Here is a 25,160-nt window from a genome sequence, read left to right as displayed (position 1 = left end):
TAGTACTGTTATCAATGCTAGCACTGTTATCTATACTAGTACTGTTATCAATGCTAGTACTGTTATCTATACTAGTACTATTATCTATACTAGTACTAGTACTGTTATCAATACTAGTACTGTTATCAATGCTAGTACTGTTATCTATACTAGTATCATAACATAGTGAGTATTACTAGAATACTAAAGAGTTCCTTCATGACGCTGATGGACACAAGAATACTACTGTATTACTGTATATTGCAGTATGTTAATATGTTAATGACTTCATGTAATCTATAAAACACATCACTGATCAGTGTGAATGTGTACAACTGTCACATTAAGTAGTACAAAGTAGAAATATCCAAGTATTAAAGTACAGTTACATCCTAATAGTACAGTACTGGAGTAAATGTACTGTACAGAGATCTCTACCTCCCTCTAGTGGTTCATCTCAGTCACTGTGTGTCCTCACAACACAGTATTTATATATATATATCTATATATATATATATATATATATATATATAAATATATATATATCTATATATACGTATATATATATATATATATATATATATATACATATAAATATATTAATGGATAATTAATAAAAAATGTACATAATTTAATGTTCTTTAATATTATTTTTAATTCTTAAATATTCTTTAACATCTTTAAATATTTTAAAATATATTTCAATATTCTTTTTTTCATATATTTGTATTCATAATAACAGTTTTATTACAATAATCACAGTGAAGCACTGCATCATATTTATTTATTAACTCCTGTTTATTATGATAAATGTAGTAAAAAGTACAACATGCTCCTCAGAGGTACAGTGGAGGGATAAAGTAGTATAACATGGAAGTACTGAGGTAAGTGCAAGTATCTCAAGATGTACTTAAGCGCAGTACTTTCATTTAGTTTGTTCTTGTGAATCCATTTTACTCTGATATAATAATATAATATAATAATATAATATTACAATACTAATATAACATAATAGTATAATACTATAGTGATGTATTTGTATGCAGAGTGAAGGCAGTAACTCAGTAGAAACACATTTTATTATTTATTAAATATTTTTCCTGAGTCAAAGGTATGAAGCAGCAGAAACACAAGTACAAATACCTCAAAATGAGTACTTTAAAATAAACTGCTTGTTTTAGGACGATGAATAAATATCAGGTTTATTCTAATAATTTAACTTCTACTTTATTTACATTCATTTATTTGTTTATTCATTTATTCATTTATTACACTGAGATCAGAAACTATAGAAACAGACACTGCCTCCTCCTCTCCTCCTCCTTTCCTGTCCTCTCCTCCTCTTCCTCCTCTCCTGTCCTCCTCTCCTCCTCCTCTTCCTCCTCTCCTCTCCTGTCCTCCTCTCCTCCTCCTCTCCTCTCCTCCATCCTCCTCTCCTCTCCTCCTCCTCTTCCTCCTCCATCCGCCTTCTCTCCTCATCCTCCTCTCCTTTCCTCTCCTCCTTTCCTCCTCCTCTCCTCTTCCTCCTCCATCCTCCTCTCCTCCTCCAATCTCCTCTCCTCCTCCTCTTCCTCCTCTCCTCCTCCATCCTCCTCTCCTCCTCCTCTCCTTCTTCCTCCATCCTCCTCTCCTCCTCCTCCTTCCTCCTCCATCCTCCTCCTCCTCCTCCATCCTCCTCTCCTCCCCTCCTCTTCCTCCTCCTCCCCTCCTCTTCCTCCTCCTCCTCTTCCTCCACAGAGTGCAACAGTCCCGGTAGTTTCAGCAGCGAGCAACCGAACATGGAGCCCGAAAAGCGGCAGACTGAGGGCGGACGACCCGGGTCTCTGGAGCCATGAAGGGTGTGTGTGTGTGTGTGTGTGTGTGTGTGTGTGTGTGTGTGTGTGTGTGTGTGTGTACAGACTTTCTCTCCATAGAGTTTCGCTGAGTTTACATCCGGGTTTTTTCCCTAGGCAATGGGAATCCGCAGCACCACCGTTCCTTAGGCAAAGTGAAATAAATTCGCCGCACCGACACAAAAAAGTAGTCCGCTTTTCGAACACATTTTCTCGGCGTCCGGTGCCGCCGATCGGTTCGATTTAACGAACTTTAACGGCGGTGCATGCACGCGTCGATCTCTTTGTCGCGGTGCCACGCACGTCAGTTGTGCGCGCGAGTAGTTTTTCGTCCCCCCCCCCACCCTCCCCTTCTTTCCTTTCCCAGCTCCGCGGCGCAATGATCCGTGCTTCGTGCTGCGGCTGTGAGCTGAATGAGATTGAAGAAGAGTTCTTCTTGTTTTGTAGCTTCAGTTTCTCTGTTTTTTTTAACGCAAATTTAACCAAAACTAAAATATAAAATACTTCAACAACACAAGGCTCGGGGGCCGGACTCTCTCGTGCATGCTGCTGTTACTGCACCGTGGATCGGATATATAGAGAGAGATATATATTTAATTAATCCACAAGGAGGACTGCTGCTGAGTAAGTGCACATTGGGCTCTTCTTTTTTTTTTTTTTTTTTTAATTTTCATAACTTTAATTTTCTCTCCGTGTTTCATAAAAACTTCACGTTGTGTGTCACCGCCTCGTCCGTCGTTGTGTCCATCGGTGTGTTTTTAGCGTGTGTTTAGCGGGCAGGTGTTACGAGTTAAAGCCTCCGGTGGTGGTGGTTCGGCTCGTGTTTCTGTGTGTTTTAGCTGCTGTGTGTGTGTGTGAGTGTGTGTGAGTGTGTGTGTGTGAGATTGTGTATTCTTCTTCTCGGCCCACATATAACTTAGACTAACGTCTGCTGCTCGGTGTCATAATTCAGAAAGATGGCGTCCTGTTTTTAGGGGGACTATTTTATGTGATTTCCCCCCCTCTTGTTTCCTCTCTGTGTGCTGTGTGTTTCTTCTTCTGTCACGTATCCTGCCGCCGAACGACGTTATTATTTATCTTTGATGTAAGTTAGTTAGCTTCGGTTAGCCTCTAGCATGCTAGCATTGATGGTTAGCATTAGCATTAGCTGCTACCTGCTAACACTTGTTCTCTTTCACAGCGGAGCAATGTCGCGGATGCGTTCAGGGTCTTTATTTTGATGTTGTTTTTTTTTACCAACATTGAGGAACATTTATGTAGACGTGGTAGTTTATACATACATATATATCTATATCTATCTATATATACACATAGTGTAGTACGTTTTTATGAAGGTGGAGATTGAACCGTCTAATCGGCCTCTATCGTGGCTTCATCAGAAGCTTATTAAACATGTATTTCACCGCCCAAACAAAAAGAAAAGCCACTTTCCAGTGTGAACTCTTCGCGGGTCTCTTCCTCAAACCTCCATTTTAGCTTCTTTTTCTTCTTCGCTGTTTTCGGGCCTCTGCTGCAGCGAGATGCTGATGAAGTTTATTATCCAGAAAACTTCATGTCCCGCTCAGGGGACGAGTACTCCTGATGAGTACTCCTGATGGAATACTACCCGTTCTGAGAAACGGTGTATTTGTACCAGTAGTGTGGTGAACCTCACAAAGTACTTTGACACAACTCTTACGTAACGTTGACATGTTGAGGTACTTGTACTTACCTTGAGTATTTGTTCTTCTACTCTACTTCAGTTCAGAGGATCATATTGTACTTGTACTACTTCTGCTGTACTACCTTCATCTAGTAGTATATTCTGACAGTATATATATATATATATATATATATATATATATATATATATGTATATGTGTATATATAACTAACGAATACTTAATGATGTCATATTTTACCCACTACTGTAGTTTTATGTCTATGGAAGTACTTTTACCCAAGTTGTGTCCATGACTTTCATTTCGATATACTTGTACTCCTGCATGTGATGCTGATGGAAGTTTTTATCCAGGGAACAAGTATTCACTGGAGTACTCACTGGAGTACTCTGATGTACAGAAAACCTCTGATCTTCTTCAAAAGTGTGTTTTTAAAGGTGACCGTTTACATCACAAAGTACTTCTGTTGTGTACTTTAGTACCTAACTCAAGTATTCATGCTACTTTCTACCAATACTTCTACTCTAGTACACTTCGATTAAGTATCTTTTTCAGGTACTTGTACATAGCTAGAGTATTTCCATTTTATAGGAAACTACTTCTACTTCACAGTATCTCAGAGAGAACTGTTGTACTTATCATCTTCAGTATTACTGAGATAATAACAGTAGTACTTTTCTACCTTTACTACTGATACTACACAAAGATGATAATACTTCAGTACTTTAACTGTTAATACTATAACTACACAAAGATGATAATACTTCAGTACTTTTAACTGTTAATAGTATAACTACACAAAGATGATAATACTTCAGTACTTTAACTGTTGATACTATAACTACACAAAGATGATAATACTTCAGTACTTTAACTGTAGATACTATAACTACACAAAGATGATAATACTTCAGTACTTTAACTGTAGATACTATAACTACACAAAGATGATAATACTTCAGTACTTTAACTGTAGATACTATAACTACACAAAGATGATAATACTTCAGTACTTTAACTGTTAATACTATAAGTACACAAAGATGATAATACTTCAGTACTTTAACTGTTAATACTATAACTACACAAAGATGATAATACTTCAGTACTTTAACTGTAGATAGAATAACTACACAAAGATGACAATACTTCAGTACTTTAACTGTAGATACTATAACTACACAAAGATGATAATACTTCAGTACTTTAACTGTTGATACTATAACTACACAAAGATGATAATACTTCAGTACTTTAACTGTTGATACTATAACTACACAAAGATAATACTTCAGTACTTTAACTGTTAATACTATAAGTACACAAAGATGATAATACTTCAGTACTTTAACTGTTAATACTAAAACTACACAAAGATGATAATACTTCAGTACTTTAACTGTTGATACTATAACTACACAAAGATGATAATACTTCAGTACTTTAACTGTTAATACTATAACTAAACAAAGATGATAATACTTCAGTACTTTAACTGTTGATACTATAACTACACAAAGATGATAATACTTCAGTACTTTAACTGTTGATACTATAACTACACAAAGATGATAATACTTCAGTACTTTAACTGTAGATACTATAACTACACAAAGATGATAATACTTCAGTACTTTAACTGTAGATACTATAACTACACAAAGATGATAATACTTCAGTACTTTAAATGTTGATACTATAAGTACACAAAGATGATAATACTTCAGTACTTTAACTGTTAATATTATAACTACACAAAGATGATAGTACTTCAGTACTTTAACTGTAGATACTATAACTACACAAAGATGATAATACTTCAGTACTTTAACTGTTAATACTATAAGTACACAAAGATGATAATACTTCAGTACTTTAACTGTAGATACTATAACTACACAAAGATGATAATACTTCAGTACTTTAACTGTAGATACTATAACTACACAAAGATGATAATACTTCAGTACTTTAACTGTAGATACTATAACTACACAAAGATGATAATACTTCAGTACTTTAACTGTAGATACTATAACTACACAAAGATGATAATACTTCAGCACTTTAACTGTAGATACTATAACTACACAAAGATGATAATACTTCAGTACTTTAACTGTTAATACTATAACTACACAAAGATGATAATACTTCAGTACTTTAATTGTAGATAGTATAACTACACAAAGATGATAATACTTCAGTACTTTAACTGTAGATAGTATAACTACACAAAGATGATAATACTTCAGTACTTTAACTGTTGATACTATAACTACACAAAGATGATAATACTTCAGTACTTTAACTGTAGATACTATAACTACACAAAGATGATAATACTTCAGTACTTTAACTGTTGATACTATAACTACACAAAGATGATAATACTTCAGTACTTTAAATGTTAATACTATAAGTACACAAAGATGATAATACTTCAGTACTTTAACTGTTGATACTATAACTACACAAAGATGATAATACTTCAGTACTTTAACTGTTGATACTATAACTACACAAAGATGATAATACTTCAGTACTTTAACTGTTGATACTATAACTACACAAAGATGATAATACTTCAGTACTTTAACTGTAGATACTATAACTACACAAAGATGATAATACTTCAGTACTTTAACTGTTGATACTATAACTACACAAAGATGATAATACTTCAGTACTTTAAATGTTAATACTATAAGTACACAAAGATGATAATACTTCAGTACTTTAACTGTTAATACTATAACTACACAAAGATGATAATACTTCAGTACTTTAACTGTTAATACTATAACTACACAAAGATGATAATACTTCAGTACTTTAACTGTAGATACTATAACTACACAAAGATGATAATACTTCAGTACTTTAAATGTTGATACTATAAGTACACAAAGATGATAATACTTCAGTACTTTAACTGTTAATATTATAAGTACACAAAGATGATAATACTTCAGTACTTTAACTGTTGATACTATAAGTACACAAAGATGATAATACTTCAGTACTTTAACTGTTAATACTATAACTACACAAAGATGATAATACTTCAGTACTTTAACTGTTGATACTATAACTACACAAAGATGATAATACTTCAGTACTTTAACTGTTAATACTATAACTACACAAAGATGACAATACTTCAGTACTTTAACTATTGATACTATAACTACACAAAGATGATAATACTTCTGTACTTTAACTGTTAATACTGTAACTACACAAAGATGATAATACTTCAGTACTTTAACTTTATAATACTATAACTACACAAAGATGATAATACTTCAGTACTTTAACTGTTAATACTATAACTACACAAAGATGATAATACTTCAGTACTTTAACTGTTAATACTATAACTACACAAAGATGATAATACTTCAGTATTTTAACTCTAGATACTATAACTACACAAAGATGATAATACTTCAGTATTTTAACTCTAGATACTATAACTACACAAAGATGATAATACTTCAGTATTTTAACTCTAGATACTATAACTACACAAAGAAATATAAACATATAAATAAATAATCCTAAAATATGATCACACATAAAAAGATAGAAATAAGTAGACTAAGCTAGTTGATTCTTTCAGAGAAACATTTTTAGAAGGAGACTTTGCTCTATTTTATTCATCATAAAGTTGTGATTTATAGTTTGTTTGGTGTTATTAATGTTTAGTACAGAAACCAACTCAATGTGAAGAAAATCTGCAGATGAGTTGAAGTTTGTCTTAATATTAGTTATTTTATGAAGTATTATGAGTTATTATATGAGTTATTACATTAGTTATTATATTAGGTATTATACGAGTTATTGCTCACAGAATGAGTCTGTAACGATGTGTGTTTGTTTTGTTTGACAGGGCAGCACAGAGGGGTGGAGTCAGTCCCACAGCCAGGTGGTGAGTCAACTCTTTAACATAATCATTCATTATGTAATAACATCAAGAAACTAGAGTTACATGTCACCGGTTTAAGATAATAATAATAATAATAATAAAGTGATAATAATATGAGAAATAATCATGACACATCCTTTATTTTGATATAATAATAAAGTCACATATATTCTATTTTTAAGAATAAAGTTACCTCCTCACTTCAAAGTTACATTTCTATGTAATTGGCTCCATGTTGATGAACTGTAACATTAAAATGTTCTAATATGTAACAGAATAATGTAATATTCAATAGTAATATAACACTTTTAAAGGAGCTTTTATTTTGAATAACAAAGTTATAATTAATGTTTTTACAATGTTCAGTCAGTCATGAAAATATTAAACAAGAATGTTTTTAATATATTAAAGTCTTAAGTGTTTTAGTTGAAGTCTAATGTATTTTAGTTGAAGTCTGGAGTGTTTTAGTTGAAGTCTGGAGTGTTTTAGTTGAAGTCTGGAGTGTTTTAGTTGAAGTCTGGAGTGTTTTAGTTGAAGTCTGGAGTGTTTTAGTTGAAGTCTGGAGTGTTTTAGTTGAAGTCTGGAGTGTTTTAGTTGAAGTCTGGAGTGTTTTAGTTGAAGTCTGGAGTGTTTTAGTTGAAGTCTGGAGTGTTTTAGTTGAAGTCTAATGTATTTTAGTTGAAGTCTGGAGTGTTTTAGTTGAAGTCTGGAGTGTTTTAGTTGAAGTCTGGAGTGTTTTAGTTGAAGTCTAATGTATTTTAGTTGAAGTCTCGATTGTTTTAGTTGAAGTCTCGAGTGTTTTAGTTGAAGTCTCGAGTGTTTTAGTTGAAGTCTCGAGTGTTTTAGTTGAAGTCTCGAGTGTTTTTGTGTTTTTCTTTCAGCGGCACTTTAATGCTTCAGTTGGATGGTTTTCCTACTGGAGACAGTGTTCAGGTAAACATCTCTTTATGAATCATTAACACTCAATCATTCATGTGTAATAAAAGTTCACTCATTAATAACTATAGTTATCAGTACTAATAGTTATTAATGTAATGATAATGTTGACATGTAGTGACATGACTGAGTGTGAAGACGCTGTCCGTCCACACTGACATCATCAAACACTGATCTCTGTTGAACTGTGTGTGTGTGTGTGTGTGTGTGTGTGTGTGTGTGTGTGTGTGTGTGTGTGTGTGTGTGTGTGTGTGTGTGTGTGTGTGTGCAGGCTGACCGATCAGCTGACAGACTGACTGGATCAATGATGGAGCTCCAGACGTTACAGGAGGCCCTGAAGGTGGAGATCCAGATCCATCAGGTACTCATGAAGTCCTCCTCATCCGGTCTGTCTGAGTCCTCTTCAGTCTGTGAACTGTGATGACACTGTTTATATGAACCAAATATTAAAGAACTTAAAACATATAAGTTTTATATATATGTGTGTGTGTGTGTGTGTGTGTGTGTGTGTGTGTGTGTGTGTGTGTGTGTGTGTGTATATATGATTAATATTCCAGGCTGAACAATCTTTGTTTACCTTTCTTCTTCTCACGTCTCCATGCTTCCTCTGGTTACCTGGTGTTTAACCTCATGTTGCTATGAATTGTGGGTAATTCCCTCAGGCGTACAGACAGGTTGATGCTGCTGTGTTGTAGTTCCTGGCTGTGAGCAGCAGGTGTCTCTGTGCTCTCTCACCGTCTCTGGTCTTCTTCTACAGAAACTGGTTTCCCAGATGAAGCAGGACCCTCAGGTAAGAGGAGGCTCAGCTGTGTTCTTCAGTCTCAGGTGTTCTGATGACTGCAGCTGCTTTAACCTTCAACCGCTCCCTGTTTTCAGAACGCAGACCTGAAGAAGCAGCTCCACGAACTTCAAGCCAAGATCACAGCGCTCAGTGAGAAGCAGGTACTGTGTGTGTGTGTGTGTGTGTGTGTGTGTGTGTGTGTGTGTGTGTGTGTGTGTGTGTGTGTGTGTGTGTGTGTGTGTGTAGGAGCATTTATTAAACAACACATTAACAGCTGCTTGTCAGCGTTACTCTGCTCCACGCTGGTGTTGTGTTAACACTGTCACCTCACAGCATTACGGGCCGGGGTTTGATTCCCGGGCTGGACGGTCTTCTATTTGCATGTTCTCTCCAGGTTCTCCGGGTTCCTCCCACAGTCCAAAGACCTGCAGCTTAGGTTAACTGAGTCAGTCCTGTGATGGTGACGGTCACCTGTCCAGGTGAACCCTAATGGATGTTCTGACTTTAAGGAACGTTCACGTGAAGGTTCCACAGTTGGGAACTCATTTCTCTGACCTTTACGGCGACACCTGTGCTGCAGCTGTGATCTCTCCTCCTCCTCCTCCTCCTCCTCCTCCTCCCTTAATGAGATGCAGTAGCAGACAATCAGATCAGAGTGGTGATAGTAGGACCCTATGAGACACAGACAGGAAGTCAGACAGAGTTGAGGGACGGACCCACATGTTCATGTGTCATAATGTAAATCTGTTACGTCACTGTTTGTGTGACAATCCGCTGACATGTCCATCCTCACTCCTTTCTTCTCCTGTTTAATGTCTCTTCTCCTCATCTCCTCTCCTGTTTCCTGTCTCCTCTCCTCATCTCCTCTCCTGTTTCCTCTCTCCTCTCCTGTTTCCTCACTCCTCTCCTTTCCTGTTTAATCTCTTCTCTTCATCTCCTCTCCTGTTTCCTCTCTTCTCCTCATCTCCTCTCCTGTTTCCTCTCTCTCCTGTTTCCTCACTCCTCTCCTCTCCTGTTTAATCTCTTCTCTTTATCTCCTCTCCTGTTTCCTCTCTCCTCTCCTCTTTTCTCCTGTCTCCTCTCCTCATCTCCTCTCCTGTTTCCTGTCACCTCTCCTCATCTCCTCTCCTATTTCCTCTCTCCTCTCCTATTTCCTCACTCCTCTCCTCTCCTGTTTAATCTCTTCTCTTCATCTCCTCTCCTGTTTCCTCTCTCCTGTCCCCCTCTCCTCTCCTGTTTCCTTTCTGCTCTCCTCCTCTCCTCTCCTGTTTCCTCTCTGCTCTCCTCTTCTCCTGTTTCCCCTCTGCTCTCCTCTTCTCCTGTTTCCTCTCCTCTCCTGTTTCCTCTCTGCTCTCCTCCTCTCCTCTCCTGTTTCCTCTCCTCCTGCAGAAGAAGGTGGTGGAGCAGCTGAGGAAGGAGTTGATGGTGAAACAGGAACCGGAGACGAAGCTACAGCTGCTCGTCCAAACTCCTCCAGGAGTAGACATGAAGCAGAGCAACCTGCTGCAGAGTCAGCAGGTACCTGGAGGACTGCAGCAGGTAGGACTCACACACACACACACACACACACACACACACACACACACACACACACACACACACACACACACACACACACACATTTATAAACTGGGGTGAAAAGAGTTTGTTAGTTAAGAGTTAATCAGTCTTGGTAAAATGTTGTTAAATGCAATACAGTTTTGGTATTTGATATTGAAAATCAAATTCAGAGTGAAGTTCCACCCCTTCTTTTATCAGATGGCATGCTGGGAAATGTAGGAACTTGGTAGTTGTGGAGGTGGCCAAGACGGTTCCACATGAACTCACTCTTTGAATATGGTAACACTCTGTAACTGTCTCTCAACAGACCCTGACGGTCACGCCGGTCCTCACCACGAAGACTCTACCTCTGGTGCTGAAAGCTGCCGCCGCCTTGCCGCAACGCCCGCCCACTGTCGCTATGGTAACCACAGCTATCACCAAACCCGACCTGCAGAACGCCCCCATCAACCTGCAGGTGGCCAGCAAGCTGACCAATCAGAGCTCGGAGCCGGTGCGACTGGTATCCAAGAACACCATGGTGGTAAGACCCTCCTGTCCAGTGATGTGTTGTCTCCTCTGATCTGGGTTGTTGTAGTGTAGAGGAGCATCCTGACTGAGGGTTGATAGACTGCCTTTAGTTGACAAGTGTCCCGGCTCTTAGTGAAGGTTTCTTTAATCACGTGGTTGATGCTCCAGGAGGCTGTGGAGTCATGTTCAAACAACAGAAGAGGATTAGTAGAGGTCAAAGATAGGCGTCATTTTACCACAACGTCCTGAGAAAGAAAGTGTCCGGTCACATCACAGAGTAGCACAACGAAATTCATCCATAAAAGCAGCAGACGTCTCAGTGTAACAGCAGCAAACATGTCAGTGTAACATCAGTCGTGTCGGTGTAACAACTGCAGTCGTGTCGGTGTACCAACAGCAGTCGTGCCGTTGTAACAACAGCAGATGTGTCGGCGTAACAGCAGTCGTGTCGGTGTAACAACAGCAGACGTGTCGGTGTAACAGCAGTCGTGTCGGTGTAACAGCAGTTGTGTCGGTGTAACAATAGCAGTCGTGTCGGTGTAACAGCAGTCGTGCCGATGTAACAACAGCAGTTGTGTTGGTGTAACAGCAGTCATGTCGGTGTAACAGCAGTCGTGTTGGTGTAACAGCAGTCGTGTTGGTGTAACAACATCAGTCGTGTTGGTGTAACAACATCAGTCGTGTCGGTGTAACAAGAGCAGCCGTGTCGGTGTAACAATAGCAGTCGTGTTGGTGTAACAAGAGCAGTCGTGTCGGTATAACAGCAGTCGTGTCGGTGTAACAACAGCAGTCATGTCGGTGTAACAATAGCAGTCGTGTCGGTGTAACAATAGCAGTCGTGTCGGTGTAACAATAGCAGTCGTGTCGGTGTAACAAGAGCAGTCGTGTCGGTGTAACAATAGCAGTCGTGTCGGTGTAACAAGAGCAGTCGTGTTGGTGTAACAGCAGTCGTGTCGGTGTAACAATAGTAGTCGTATCGGTGTAACAGCAGTCGTGTCGGTGTAACAACAGCAGTTGTGTCGGTGTAACAATAGCAGTTGTGTCGGTGTAACAGCAGCCGTGTCGGTGTAACAATATCAGTTGTGTCGGTGTAACAATATCAGTCGTGTCGGTGTAACAATAGCAGTCGTGTCGGTGTAACAGCAGACGTGTCGGTGTAACAGCAGACGTGTCGGTGTAACAGCAGATGTGTCGGTGTAACAACAGCAGTCGTGTTGGTGTAACAGCAGCAGATGTGTTGTGTAACAGCAGCAGACGTGTCGGTGTAACAGCTATAAACGTGTCGGTGTAACAGCTGTACACGTGTCGGTGTAACAGCTGTACACATGTCGGTGTAACAGCAGCAGACGTGTCGGTGTAACAGCTGTAAACGTGTCGGTGTAACAATAGCAGACGTGTCGGTGTAACAACAGCAGATGTGTCGGTGTAACAGCAGCAGACGTGCCGGTGTAACAACAGCAGACGTGTCGGTGTAACAACAGCAGACGTGTCGGTGTAACAACAGCAGACGTGTCGGTGTAACAACAGCAGACGTGTCGGTGTAACAACAGCAGACGTGACGGTGTAACAGCAGCAAATGCATCGGTGTAACAGCTGTAAACGTGCCGGTGTAACAACAGCAGACGTGTCGGTGTAACAACAGCAGACGTGTCGGTGTAACAACAGCAGACGTGTCGGTGTAACAACAGCAGACGTGTCGGTGTAACAACAGCAGATGTGTCAGTGTAACAACAGCAGACGCGTCAGTGTAACAGCTGTAAACCTGACGGTGTAACAAGAGCAGTCGTGTCGGTATAACAGCAGTCGTGTCGGTGTAACAACAGCAGTCATGTCGGTGTAACAAGAGCAGTCGTGTCGGTGTAACAAGAGCAGTCGTGTCGGTGTAACAAGAGCAGTCGTGTCGGTGTAACAATAGCAGACGTGTCGGTGTAACAATAGCAGACGTGTCGGTGTAACAACAGCAGACGTGTCGGTGTAACAACAGCAGACGTGTCGGTGTAACAACAGCAGACGTGTCGGTGTAACAACAGCAGACGTGTCAGTGTAACAGCAGCAGACGCGTCAGTGTAACAGCTGTAAACCTGACGGTGTAACAAGAGCAGTCGTGTCGGTATAACAGCAGTCGTGTCGGTGTAACAACAGCAGTCATGTCGGTGTAACAAGAGCAGTCGTGTCGGTGTAACAAGAGCAGTCGTGTCGGTGTAACAAGAGCAGTCGTGTCGGTGTAACAATAGCAGACGTGTCGGTGTAATAATAGCAGACGTGTCGGTGTAACAATAGCAGACGTGTCGGTGTAACAATAGCAGACGTGTCGGTGTAACAACAGCAGACGTGACGGTGTAACAACAGCAAATGCGTCGGTGTAACAGCTGTAGACGTGACGGTGTAACAACAGCAAATGCGTCGGTGTAACAGCTGTAAACGTGCCGGTGTAACAACAGCAGACGTGTCGGTGTAACAACAGCAGACGTGTCGATGTAACAACAGCAGACGTGTCGATGTAACAACAGCAGGCGTGTCGGTGTAACAACAGCAGACGTGTCGGTGTAACAACAGCAGATGTGTCAGTGTAACAGCAGCAGACCCGTCAGTGTAACAGCATGACGGTGTAACGAGCAGTCGTGTCGGTATAACAGCAGTCGTGTCGGTGTAACAACAGCAGTCGTGTTGGTGTAACAAGAGCAGTCGTGTCGGTGTAACAAGAGCAGTCGTGTCGGTGTAACAAGAGCAGTCGTGTCGGTGTAACAATAGCAGTCGTGTCGGTGTAACAAGAGCAGTCGTGTTGGTGTAACAGCAGTCGTGTCGGTGTAACAATAGTAGTCGTATCGGTGTAACAAGAGCAGTCGTGTCGGTGTAACAGCAGCCGTGTCGGTGTAACAATATCAGTTGTGTCGGTGTAACAATATCAGTCGTGTCGGTGTAACAATAGCAGCCGTGTCGGTGTAACAATAGCAGTCGTGTTGCTGTAACAAGAGCAGTCGTGTCGGTGTAACAACAGCAGTCGTGTCGGTGTAACAGCAGACGTGTCGGTGTAACAGCAGACGTGTCGGTGTAACAGCAGTCGTGTTGGTGTAACAACAGCAGTCGTGTTGGTGTAACAGCAGTTGTGTCGGTGTAACAACAGCAGACGTGTCGGTGCAACAATAACAGTCGTGTCGGTGTAACAATAGCAGTCGTGTTGGTGTAACAACAGACGTGTCGGTGTAACAGCAGACGTGTCGGTGTAACAGCAGATGTGTCGGTGTAACAACAGCAGTCGTGCCGGTGTAACAGCAGCAGATGTGTTGTGTAACAGCAGCAGACGTGTTGGTGTAACAGCTATAAACGTGTCGGTGTAACAGCTGTACACGTGTCGGTGTAACAGCAGCAGGCGCTTCGTGTAACAGCAGCAGATGTGTCGGTGTAACAGCAGCAGACGCTTCGTGTAACAGCAGCAGATGCGTCGGTGTAACAGCAGCAGACGCGTCGGTGTAACAGCTGTAAACGTGTCGGTGTAACAGCAGCAGATGCGTCGGTGTAACAGCAGCAGACGCGTCGGTGTAACAGCTGTAAACGTGTTGGTGTAACAACACCACAGATCCACATCTGCTGTGGTTTTGTCTCAGGTGCAGGCCACCACCACCACAGCCCAGCCAATCAAAGTTCCTCAGTTTGTCCCTCCTCCTAGACTGACGCCTCGACCCACCTTTCAGCCACAGGTGCGTCCCTATAAGACCCGCCTCCAACCCTAACCCCCTCAGATCAGTGTGTGTGGCCCACCTGAGGTGACTCGCTCACTCTCCAGCAGAGGGCAGCAAAGCAAACACTCACGCCTTGCTCCGTGGCACTAAAACATTGTTTGCTCTGTGCTGCCTCTACTCATCTCTTCTCCTCTCGTTGTGCTTTTTATAATTTTCCAACTGACCTGTGAACGGGATGTTTTGAAGGTTTCCTGCCTGTGGATGTGTGTGAGTGTGTTTTTACCTTTTGTGGTGAGAGCTTGTTTTTCCTGCAGCTTCTTGGTATTTTGTGTTCCTGGCTGTCGGTGTGTTTTAACCCTTTAAATGGAAACATGTTGTTTACCTTTGTTGAGTAATGTCACTGTGAGCACCTGTAGTAGTCTAATACTGTTAGTAGTGTGATGTCGACTTAAGAACACCAATGATATACGAAGTAATCACCCAAAGAAAAGCTGTAGAGAGAGATGCACTTAGATGTAAATGTTAATGGAATATGTTGTGGTTCCCATAAGTGACCACAAATATAAAGGTAGTAAGCTCTATTTTACCATTTTTAGATCATGCCCAGTCCAGTCCAAAAGTCAACATTAAATTAATAAAGATAGATATTATCATTTCCACAAATCACATGTTTTTATCGGACTAAATATTCTGCTTCAATCTATATTTGTTGGCGTTTAGCCTTTAAGAAACAGTTTGCTCTCCTGCATTCACCTGTATCAACGGGGCGGTCGAGCAGCAATCTAACAGCACCATTAATTACATTTATGTAACAGCAATAACACAAAGCCAGATGTATTCCACAATGTTGTTCATCATCACTAGGACGGTTAGAAGCAATAGGACGAGTCTCAGTCCTGTCGACCTGATCTCTCTCATATATATATACACACACACACACACACACACACACACACACACACACACACACACACACACACACACACACACACACACACACAGTGTATAAAGCAACAACATCAGCTGTTCTCCACGATTCAGGAAATGATTCAACTGTAACTTTAACTGACTTATTTTACGTTCTCTCTCCCGTCACTTTCCCTTCATGGAACAGACTTCAGAATATTAATATGCACAACATTAATGGTTTTATTAACAATGTGAAGGGACAACAATCATAAACCACAGAACAGCACTTCTTCATTTGTAAATCAATACAACATATTCCAACGACGTAATCCACCAAATCACTCCTCGGGATGTTCTTTTATTTGTGATTAAATTCAAAAGCTGGTTCATTAAAACTGTTTTATGCAGAAGTAGCCAACAGAAGGAAAGTTACAAAGGTTCACTTCTCTCTTTAGATTGTTTTATGGTTAGTTTGATGTTCAGTTCCAGATTTATGTATTTATTACTTTGACTTAAATGTTCAGTTCAATAGTTCTGTAACTGAGTCAGAGACTGTTTTTAGTGTTTTAGGACTCATGGCTGATTGAACAATCGCTCCATGATTATCGTTATGATATGAGCTCTTTAAAAATACAGCAGCAGTACTACTACCAGTGATAGTGGTAGTAGTAGTAGTAGTAGTAGTAGTAGAATCAGTGGTAGTAGTAGTAGTAGTAGTAGTAGTAGTAGAATCAGTGGTAGTAGTACTAGTATTACTAGTACAGCAGAGCTCCACAGTGGCGTTACCCAGCAGTGTCGGCTCATTCTGATTGGCTGTCTGTTGTCTCCAGGTCAGGCCAAAGCCGGCCACGCCCACCAACGTCCACATCGCCCCGGCCCCCCCCCCACCCATGATGGCGGCCCCCCAGCTGCTCCAGAGGCCCGTCATGTTGGCCACCAAGCTGTCGTCCTCGCTGCCCTCGGCGGCCCCGATCCACCAGGTCCGCATCGTTAACGGGCAGCCGTTAACTGGCAAGACCGGCTCCGCCCCGCTGACGGGCATCGTCATCACCACGCCGGTGTCCACCAACGCCACCCGCCTCTCCAGCATCGCCGCCGGGACGCCCGGTCTCACCCCCATCCTCACCCCGACTACCGCCAAGCCCATCCAGATCAGCAGCCTGACCGCTGAGCCCAAGGTAGCACTGAAGTGCTTTTAACTTTGCTTTACTTTCCCTACTGACAGATCAAAGATGGAGAGTTTCTGTTTGCCACAAGATTTTTACTAACAAAATGAGATTTTCTCATGTTCTTTCCATAGAGGAGCAGGACTTTTATTTTGAAAATCAAGACCACAGAAAAACCCCCGCTCTTTGTCACTTTGTTTCTTCTTCTCCTCTCAGCAGACTGTTAAATCAGGAGGAGCAGAACAGAAGGTCGTCGTCAGCATCTCCTCCTCCTCCACTCCTCCGCTGTCTCCTCCTCCTCCTCCCAGACCCAAGAAGGAGGAGAACCCAGAGGTCTGTACTGGTGACTGAAGCTTAGTTTGTAGTGTCTCTGGGTGTGTCTGGGTGTGTCTGGGTGTCTCTGGTGTGTCTCTGGTGTGTCTCTGGTGTGTCTCTGGTGTGTCTCTGGATGTCTCTGGGTGTCTCTGGTGTGTCTCTGGTGTGTCTCTGGTGTGTCTCTGGGTGTCTCTGGTGTGTCTCTGGTGTGTCTCTGGTGTGTCTCTGGAGTGTCTCTGGTGTGTCTCTGGAGTGTCTCTGGTGTGTCTCTGAGTGTCTCTAGTGTGTCTTTAGTGTGTCTTTAGTGTGTCTTTAGTGTGTCTCTGGTGTGTCTCCGGGTGTCTCCGGGTGTCTCTGATGCTGATTCTCTTTGTCCCCTCTAGAAACTGGCCTTCATGGTGTCTCTGGGCCTCGTGACTCACGGCCACCTGGAAGGTGATGTGATTGTTTGTTTCCTCTTCTTACGTCCTGAAGCTGAAAGTGAAGCTTTCTTAACTTTGGTGTTTTTTGGTGATTGACAGAAATCCAGAGCAAAAGACAGGAGCGGAAGAGGAGAACGACGGCCAACCCGGTTTACAGCGGCGCCGTGTTTGAACCTGAGGTACCGGACGGGTTTAGGAGGCTCACACTAGACTGAACTGTTTCTATTTATCTTTATTTATGTTCATGTTGTTCGGGTCAGAATCCATCATCACAGACAGAACACACAGAATGAAATGTGTCATTTATCACGTAAAACATTTTCTCTTTTCAGCTGCTTTCGTTTGAGAGAAAAATGTTTTTATTATTATTTAATTTGAATATGATTTATTCTAACTGCAGCCTCATACACACACATTCACACACTTATATCTTATATATATAAATATATATATATTATATATACTGATATCAACAGGGACGTGGTGTTATGACGTGTGTGAAACCCTTCATCTTATTACATATTTAAAATAGTATTTAAATATACAGTCATTTCAATGTTGGCTCAGAAAAACTTTCCAGATCTTTCATTTAAAATGTGCAGATGTGCTTAATATCACGGATGTGTTTAATAACACAGATTTAATAACACAGATGTGTTTAATATCACGGATGTGTTTAATATCACGGATGTGTTTAATAACACAGATTTAATAACACAGATGTGTTTAATATCACGGATGTGTTTAATATCACGGATGTGTTTAATAACACAGATTTAATAACACAGATGTGTTTAATATCACGGATGTGTTTAATAACACAGATTTAATAACACAGATGTGTTTAATATCACGGATGTGTTTAATAACACAGATTTAATAACACAGATGTGTTTAATATCACGGATGTGTTTAATAACATAGATTTAATAACACGGATGTATTTAATAACACAGATGTGTTTAATAACACGGATGTGTTTAATAACACAGATTTAATAACACAGATGTGTTTAATAACACGGATGTGTTTAATAACACAGATTTAATAACACAGATGTTTTTAATAACACGGATGTGTTTAATAACACAGATTTAATAACACAGATGTGTTTAATAACACGGATGTGTTTAATAACACAGATTTAATAACACAGATGTGTTTAATAACACAGATGTGTTTAATAACACAGATGTGTGGATTCTAATGTTTTTCACATTTAACGTGTTTGTTTTCTTGTTTCAGAGGAAAAAGAGTGCAGTGAGTTACCTGAACAGCCCTCTGCACCAGGGGACCAGGAAGAGAGGTCCGTATGAAACACCCGTGATGTATTTATATACAGTGTATGTGTGTGTGTGTGTGTGTGTGTGTGTGTGTGTGTGTGTGTGTGTGTGTGTGTGTGTGTGTGTGTGTGTGTGTGTGTGTGTGTGTGTGTGTGTGTATATATATATATATATATATACATACATATGTGTGGTGTGTGTGTGTGTGTGTGTGTATGTATATATATATATATATATATATATATATATATATACATACACACACACACACATATATGATGTACAGACACATGAGAGTAGAGTCAGCTCAGGTGGTTCAGTAGAAACAGTAGAATAGAGACTAATGTCGTCCTGATAACACGCTGTAGAACAAGTCCTCCTTCCTCCTCCTCTTCTTCCTGCTTCCTGTTTTCTGTTTCCTGCTTCCTGTCGCTTCACTCAGGTTTAACGTCTTAAAGCCGGAGTTCTACTTGTTTCTCATGAACCTCAGAAATGTGAAGCTTCATCTGTTTCACTTGTTCTGTGATGACATGATGATATATTATATATTATACATCGTTATGATCCAGACGCTTCAATCCGCCGCTTAACAGTTCACTGACATTAAAACAATGTTAGATTTTCGTGCTTAAAACAACTTAAAGTTCCCCAGAAATCTAACTAGTAGTTTAAGTAGTTAACTCACGGTTTGTGCTCGTCGGTTTCTAAATCAACGGTGACTAATGAGTCCTTTAGAAGGTTTTAGTCATAAAGAATGAATTATTTGATGAATGATGCTAGTGTTTCGTCCTGCACTAATAATAATAATAATAATAATAATAATAATAATAATAATAAATACGTAATAATGTCATCATCAATATGCACGACGAGCCCCGCTCTGACTTCACAGGAGTTGCAGTCCGAGCTGATCGGTTCAGTGTTTGTTTCTGACCGTGATGAAGAAGTAATCCGGTTCAACCTTCACACGCCTTCTCTTCTTTTGGGATTTGTTGAAAGGCATCCTGGGAAGTGTAGTGAATTTAGCCAGAGCAGGAGTTTGCCGAGACAGTTTGAGTTTTAAAATACGTTTATTGATGACACGTTCCTGATATGAATGAAGAGCAGACTAATTATTTCATATTGTATCCTGATATTTATAAAGCTCAGATAGTTCACGACATCACCTCAGTGGATGTCTGGAACAACGTCACTAACATGAAGTAGTTTGTATTACTTATCACACCTTTACTAAACTAGTCTTCCTCTTGCGGTTTCTCCTGTTTAACACTGACTGCTCTCTACACAACCTCCATCTCACTCTACATTGTATCAGAAGAAAAGACTAAAACATGAAATCATGTGTAACTCGCTGTGTCACATCTTATCACGTCGGTCTTTTTAAACAAAGTGTAGACGGTTGTCATCAGAGAGCTGCAGCTGAACACGGATGCTGGTTTCACTCCCAGAAGGACTTGAACCTGTTACTGGTGGACGTTTATATGGAGCGTGGGGGTAGGTAGGGTTCAACTCCATCCAGATGAAGGACTAGAGCTTCACCGCTTCACTTCTGGGAGTACACTGCATCATTAGAGCAGGATTAACTGTTAAGGTTCATGAGGAGGTTTATTAGGGAGTTCAGAGGGGGTTCATTAGCAGGTTCATGAGGAGGTTCATTAGGGGGTTCATGAGGGGGTTCAGAGGGGGTTCATTAGCAGGTTCATGAGGAGGTTCATTAGGGGGTTCATGAGGAGGTTTATTAGGGGGTTCACGAGGAGGTTCATGAGGAGGTTCATGAGGGGGTTCATTAGCAGGTTCATGAGGAGGTTCATTAGCAGGTTCATGAGGAGGTTCATTAGCAGGTTCATGAGGAGGTTCATGAGGAGGTTCATTAGCAGGTTCACGAGGAGGTTTATATTGGGGGTTCATGAGGAGGTTCATGAGGACGTTTATATTGGGGGTTCATGAGGAGGTTCATGAGGACGTTTATATTGGGGGTTCATGAGGAGGTTCATGAGGAGGTTTATATTGGGGGTTCATGAGGAGGTTCATGAGGACGTTTATATTGGGGGTTCATGAGGGGGTTTATTAGGGGTTCATGAGGAGGTTCATGAGGAGGTTTATTAGGGGTTCATGAGGAGGTTCATGAGGAGGTTCATGAGGAGGTTTATTAGGGGTTCATGAGGAGGTTCATGAGGAGGTTCATGAGGAGGTTTATATTGGGGGTTCTGTTTATTAGGGGCTGTTCTGGACCTCTGTGTCAGTAGAGTTCTGGCTGCAGCCCTGGTGACAGCCTATCATAACCTCTGGACGTGTGACTGAGGCGTGTTAACATCTGACACAACGCTCCATAGACTGCAGTACGTTGTACTAGTGCTCGGCTCTCCTGCACTAACACTGCTGTCTGTGCTTCTGACTCCTTTCCTCCTCTTCCTCCCTTACCGCTCCCTGTCTCATGCTAGCCAACGAAGACTCCCTTTCCAAGGTATGTCATACAGACTGTTTTGTTTTTTGTTTTCTTCCCCCCTCTCCATCTTTCTTTTTTTCTTTGTTTTCCGTCTTTGTTGTCTGTCTCATTTCACCCAGGTCGCCCACCCAAATACAGCAGCGTCCCGGAGCTGGGCAGCCTCACCCCGACCTCCCCCTCCAGCCCCGTCCGTCCCCTCCCCCTGCCCAGCCCCAGCTCTGGGGATGTAAGTAACGATGGGGGAGACGGACAGAGAACCCCGTCACACACAGTCCTTATTGGCCCAGTAGCTCTGTCACTCATTTACACCCCGAGACCTCCACGAACACTTCCATTAGTTTGTCGTCCTCATGTGGTTAACCATCAGTCATCAGTTGATTTTTTTACTTTCAGCCTTACAAAGTGAACAGTGTCCTGTAGCCCAGAGCATCCATTAAGAACTACTACAACACATTCTAACTCCCAGATGTAACTTACCACACCATGTCCATTAGGTATTAAAACAAGGCCAACTGTAAACTAAACCAAACCAGATCCTGGTGCCTCCCCCTGCCTCTCCACGGATGGTTGGTGGGGCTCAGTTGGGCAGGGAAACTGATTGGTCCAATTCTTCCTCACAGGGAGACATCCATGAGGATTTCTGCACTGTGTGCAGACGCAGTGGCCAGTTGCTCATGTGCGACACGTGTTCTCGTGTTTATCACCTGGACTGCCTGGATCCACCCCTGAAAACCATTCCTAAAGGCATGTGGATCTGTCCAAAATGTCAAGATCAGGTAACCACAGCAGCCGTGACTGATCCTGAGTCAGGGGGAAGGGGGTACCGCAGCCTGGAGAAGGGCCAATCAGAGCCAGTAGATGGTTGACTGTAAAATCTACTTCTGCTGACCGGCCTTCTGCCACACTGTCCTGAACTTTAGGACTGTTCAATCCTTTGTAAGCATATACATGATGCAGTATTGTTTTTTTGTGCTTCTGTCCCATTCATTGTGTCAGTAATGATTGGCATCTCACATCCATTCACTCCATTGCTTGTCCCTTCTCAGCCTCACCACAGGGTGGCGGCTCAACTTGTCTCCCTCAAATCTTTTCTAAGTCTCTGCCTCTGTGACAACTCTGAGCTTCTCTCTCCAGATCCTAAAGAAAGAAGAAGCCATTCCCTGGCCTGGTACTCTGGCTATTGTTCATTCCTACATCGCCTACAAAGAAGGTGACGTTAGATTAGTTTCATTTCCTGAAACATCTGAATGTGAAACAGTTCAACAGTGAAATAAACTGTTTAGTTTGATTGTTCTTTGCTGCAGCTAAAGAAGAGGAGAAGCAGAAGCTGATGAAATGGAGCGCTGAACTGAAACTGGAGCGAGAACAGCTGGAACAGAGAGTCAAACAGCTCAGCAACTCTATAACGGTAAGAAACAATCAAACAGCTCTACATCGCTATAACAATAAGAAACACAATCAAACAACTCTACATCTCTATAACAATAAGAAACACAATCAAACAACTACATCTCTATAACAAAAAGAAACAATCAAACAGCTCTACATCTCTATAACAATAAGAAACAATCAAACAGCTCTACATCTCTATAACAATAAGAAACAGTCAACAAAAGGACACGTTCCATTTAAATCTCCGGAATCTCCAAGTTTGGATTTTTCACTCTTCTTCAATGAAAAGCTATCACTGTTACAGAGGTGATAGGACTGATAGGACACTCTGCTAGTAGAAATACAGATTGATCCTAAATTTAGAAGCACAGGAAGTTGAGGAGATAGATTAATATGTTGTTCTCTAATCAACAACTGGTGTCAAATCTGACCCTGTTCTTCTTTCATCAGAAATGCATGGAGACCAAAAACACCATCCTGGCTCGTCAGAAAGACATGCATCTCTCTCTGGAGAAAGTCAAACACCTAATTCGCCTCATCCAAGCCTTCAATTTCAACCAAGCTCTGGCGGAGACAGAGGGTAAGGACGTCAGTGCCAGAGTCCAGGACAGTGCTGAAGGTGCAGTCGGCTCTGAAGCTTCACCAGAAGCCAACTCTGTAGAGAAAGTGAAGGCTGGAAGCCCCGCAACCAGCAGCAACACCGATGGAAACGACAAACAAGAGGAGCACGGAGCCGCCACGAACAACCAGACAACGGGAGCAGCAGCAGGAGACACCGACAGCCAGGTTGTCCTAAAAGACAGCGCAGTCCTAACTGCAGAAAACAGCCCCGATGGAGGGGCAGGGGGTGAGCCAGGGCCTGGTGACGGGGCAGGGGGAGGCGGAGACACAGGGACTAGTGTCCAGGTGGAGGTTTTGGCCAAGCCTGAGACTGAGGCCGCTCCGGTGGTTGACATTCCCGCTCCCTCAGTGGTTGCGACTGAGGCCACCACCAACGGTACGGCCGAGCCGGCCTGCCCCGACGTCAGCCCCGCAGGAGCCTGCACCACCAACGCCACCGCCGACTCTGAGAACAAGATAGCTGCCGTCAACCCTCCAGAGACAGCGGTGGAGAAGAAGCAGGAGGAGATCACTGACAGTGACAGCAGCAGCAACAACAACAACAGCAAAACCTCAGAACCCTCCCAGCATTCTTTGCCAGCTCTTGTCAGCAATTTGGACAATAAAAAGTAATGCTCCCTCTCTTGAGTTGCGGGAATTCAAACATATATATATAAAAAAAAAAGACTTTTGCTTGCACCAGAAGGTGTCCTGAAGTTGCCAATCTGTATAAATGTTGTTTGTTTGCATTGTATTGTCAGACTGTGTCAATGGTAGATATACAGCCCTAGTCACATGACTCTGGGAAGACGTAGGCTGCCCCCCCCCCCCCCCCCCCCCCCCCCCACAGAGCTGGGGTACAGGAAGGCTTACGCACCAGTGTCATCATGCCAATTAGTGATAGACGTCAGTGGTGGGAATGCTCAAAGGGAGATTTAGTTCATCATCACACCAGTGTGTGCCTGTTATAGTGGCCCCTGTGTTCTCTGGTGGGGTGGGAAGATGGGTTCACATGGGTACGGAGAAAACAGAGAACATTGAACCAAACATCTGTCAGGGGTTACTGGTCTAAAAAGCAGTGTTGTGATAGAGTACGAGTACTGAAAAGAGAGCCTGTTCATCCCCTCGTCCCAACGGACTTAATGTGAACAACCTGTATCTTCTGCAATCCCTGCTCTCCCCTTCCTTTGAATAGCCCTAAACCAATAAGTCTTATCCATAACCCCTCTCCCTAGACTTCCCTATTAACCAACATCTGTCCCCATTTCCAGTCCATAAAAAACTTAAACCTCTCCCAACCAGTTCACCAACAATCCAATGTGACCTCCCTCTTCAACCCGTACACTTCAAACTGGTTCATACCGGGTGACGCATGAACACGTCTAAAGGCAAAATGCGATGAATTCAATTAAAATGGGATTATAGTACACATGTTGGTCCTCGGAGGAATTCACGGTGTTGCACTTGTTTGTACACACCAAACAAATAATGAAAGAGATTTTGGATTGACAAAAATTGTCAGAATCAATAAATACAACCTTGGAAATGTTTTATGGTAAGGTGACGGTATGCTTCAAACACAAAGCATACCGAGGCTTTTAAATCGACTTCACTAACTTCCCCATCAACAAAAAACTAACCTCTCCTATCAAACGGTACCTGTCACCTCCCTCCAGTGACTCCAAATCTTACCCATTCCAACATTCCTCCCTCTGGTCATCAACTAGTTTGTCATAGAGAAGGACGAGATGCGATGA

At 41.8% G+C, this 25,160-nt stretch overlaps 1 protein-coding gene across 11 annotated transcripts; it reads left to right on the top strand.

The window, feature by feature from the left end:
- The first annotated feature begins 1,705 nt into the window (after window positions 1-1,705).
- Window positions 1,706-24,047, top strand: phf21ab (PHD finger protein 21Ab). Of its 11 annotated transcripts, none has more exons than XM_068722613.1 (19): window positions 1,706-1,817; window positions 7,368-7,406; window positions 8,285-8,336; window positions 8,611-8,700; window positions 9,097-9,129; window positions 9,216-9,281; window positions 10,510-10,659; window positions 10,988-11,203; window positions 14,796-14,888; window positions 16,610-16,957; window positions 17,162-17,278; window positions 17,644-17,695; window positions 17,782-17,861; window positions 18,928-18,988; window positions 21,531-21,637; window positions 22,032-22,187; window positions 22,546-22,621; window positions 22,716-22,819; window positions 23,254-24,047. In XM_068722613.1, exons 3-19 carry the CDS (start codon window positions 8,295-8,297, stop codon window positions 24,034-24,036), a joined length of 2,574 nt encoding a protein of 857 aa, XP_068578714.1. In that variant the 5' UTR covers window positions 1,706-1,817; window positions 7,368-7,406; window positions 8,285-8,294; the 3' UTR covers window positions 24,037-24,047. The 11 variants fall into 11 exon arrangements, with proteins under 11 accessions (XP_068578714.1, XP_068578717.1, XP_068578710.1 ...); XM_068722609.1 differs by lacking the exon at window positions 1,706-1,817 and adding an exon at window positions 2,226-2,435 and having other exon boundaries at window positions 10,513-10,659; XM_068722608.1 differs by lacking the exon at window positions 1,706-1,817 and adding an exon at window positions 2,226-2,435 and having other exon boundaries at window positions 17,165-17,278.
- The last annotated feature ends 1,113 nt before the right edge of the window (window positions 24,048-25,160 follow it).

Source organism: Cebidichthys violaceus, unplaced genomic scaffold (assembly GCF_023349555.1).
Source record: "Cebidichthys violaceus isolate CVI_PGR_0920_01 unplaced genomic scaffold, fCebVio1.0.p SCAF_3, whole genome shotgun sequence".
NCBI lineage: Eukaryota > Metazoa > Chordata > Actinopteri > Perciformes > Stichaeidae > Cebidichthys > Cebidichthys violaceus.
The sequence above is the reverse complement of the archived record's forward strand: the minus strand, read 5'-3'. Positions and strand labels throughout refer to the sequence as shown.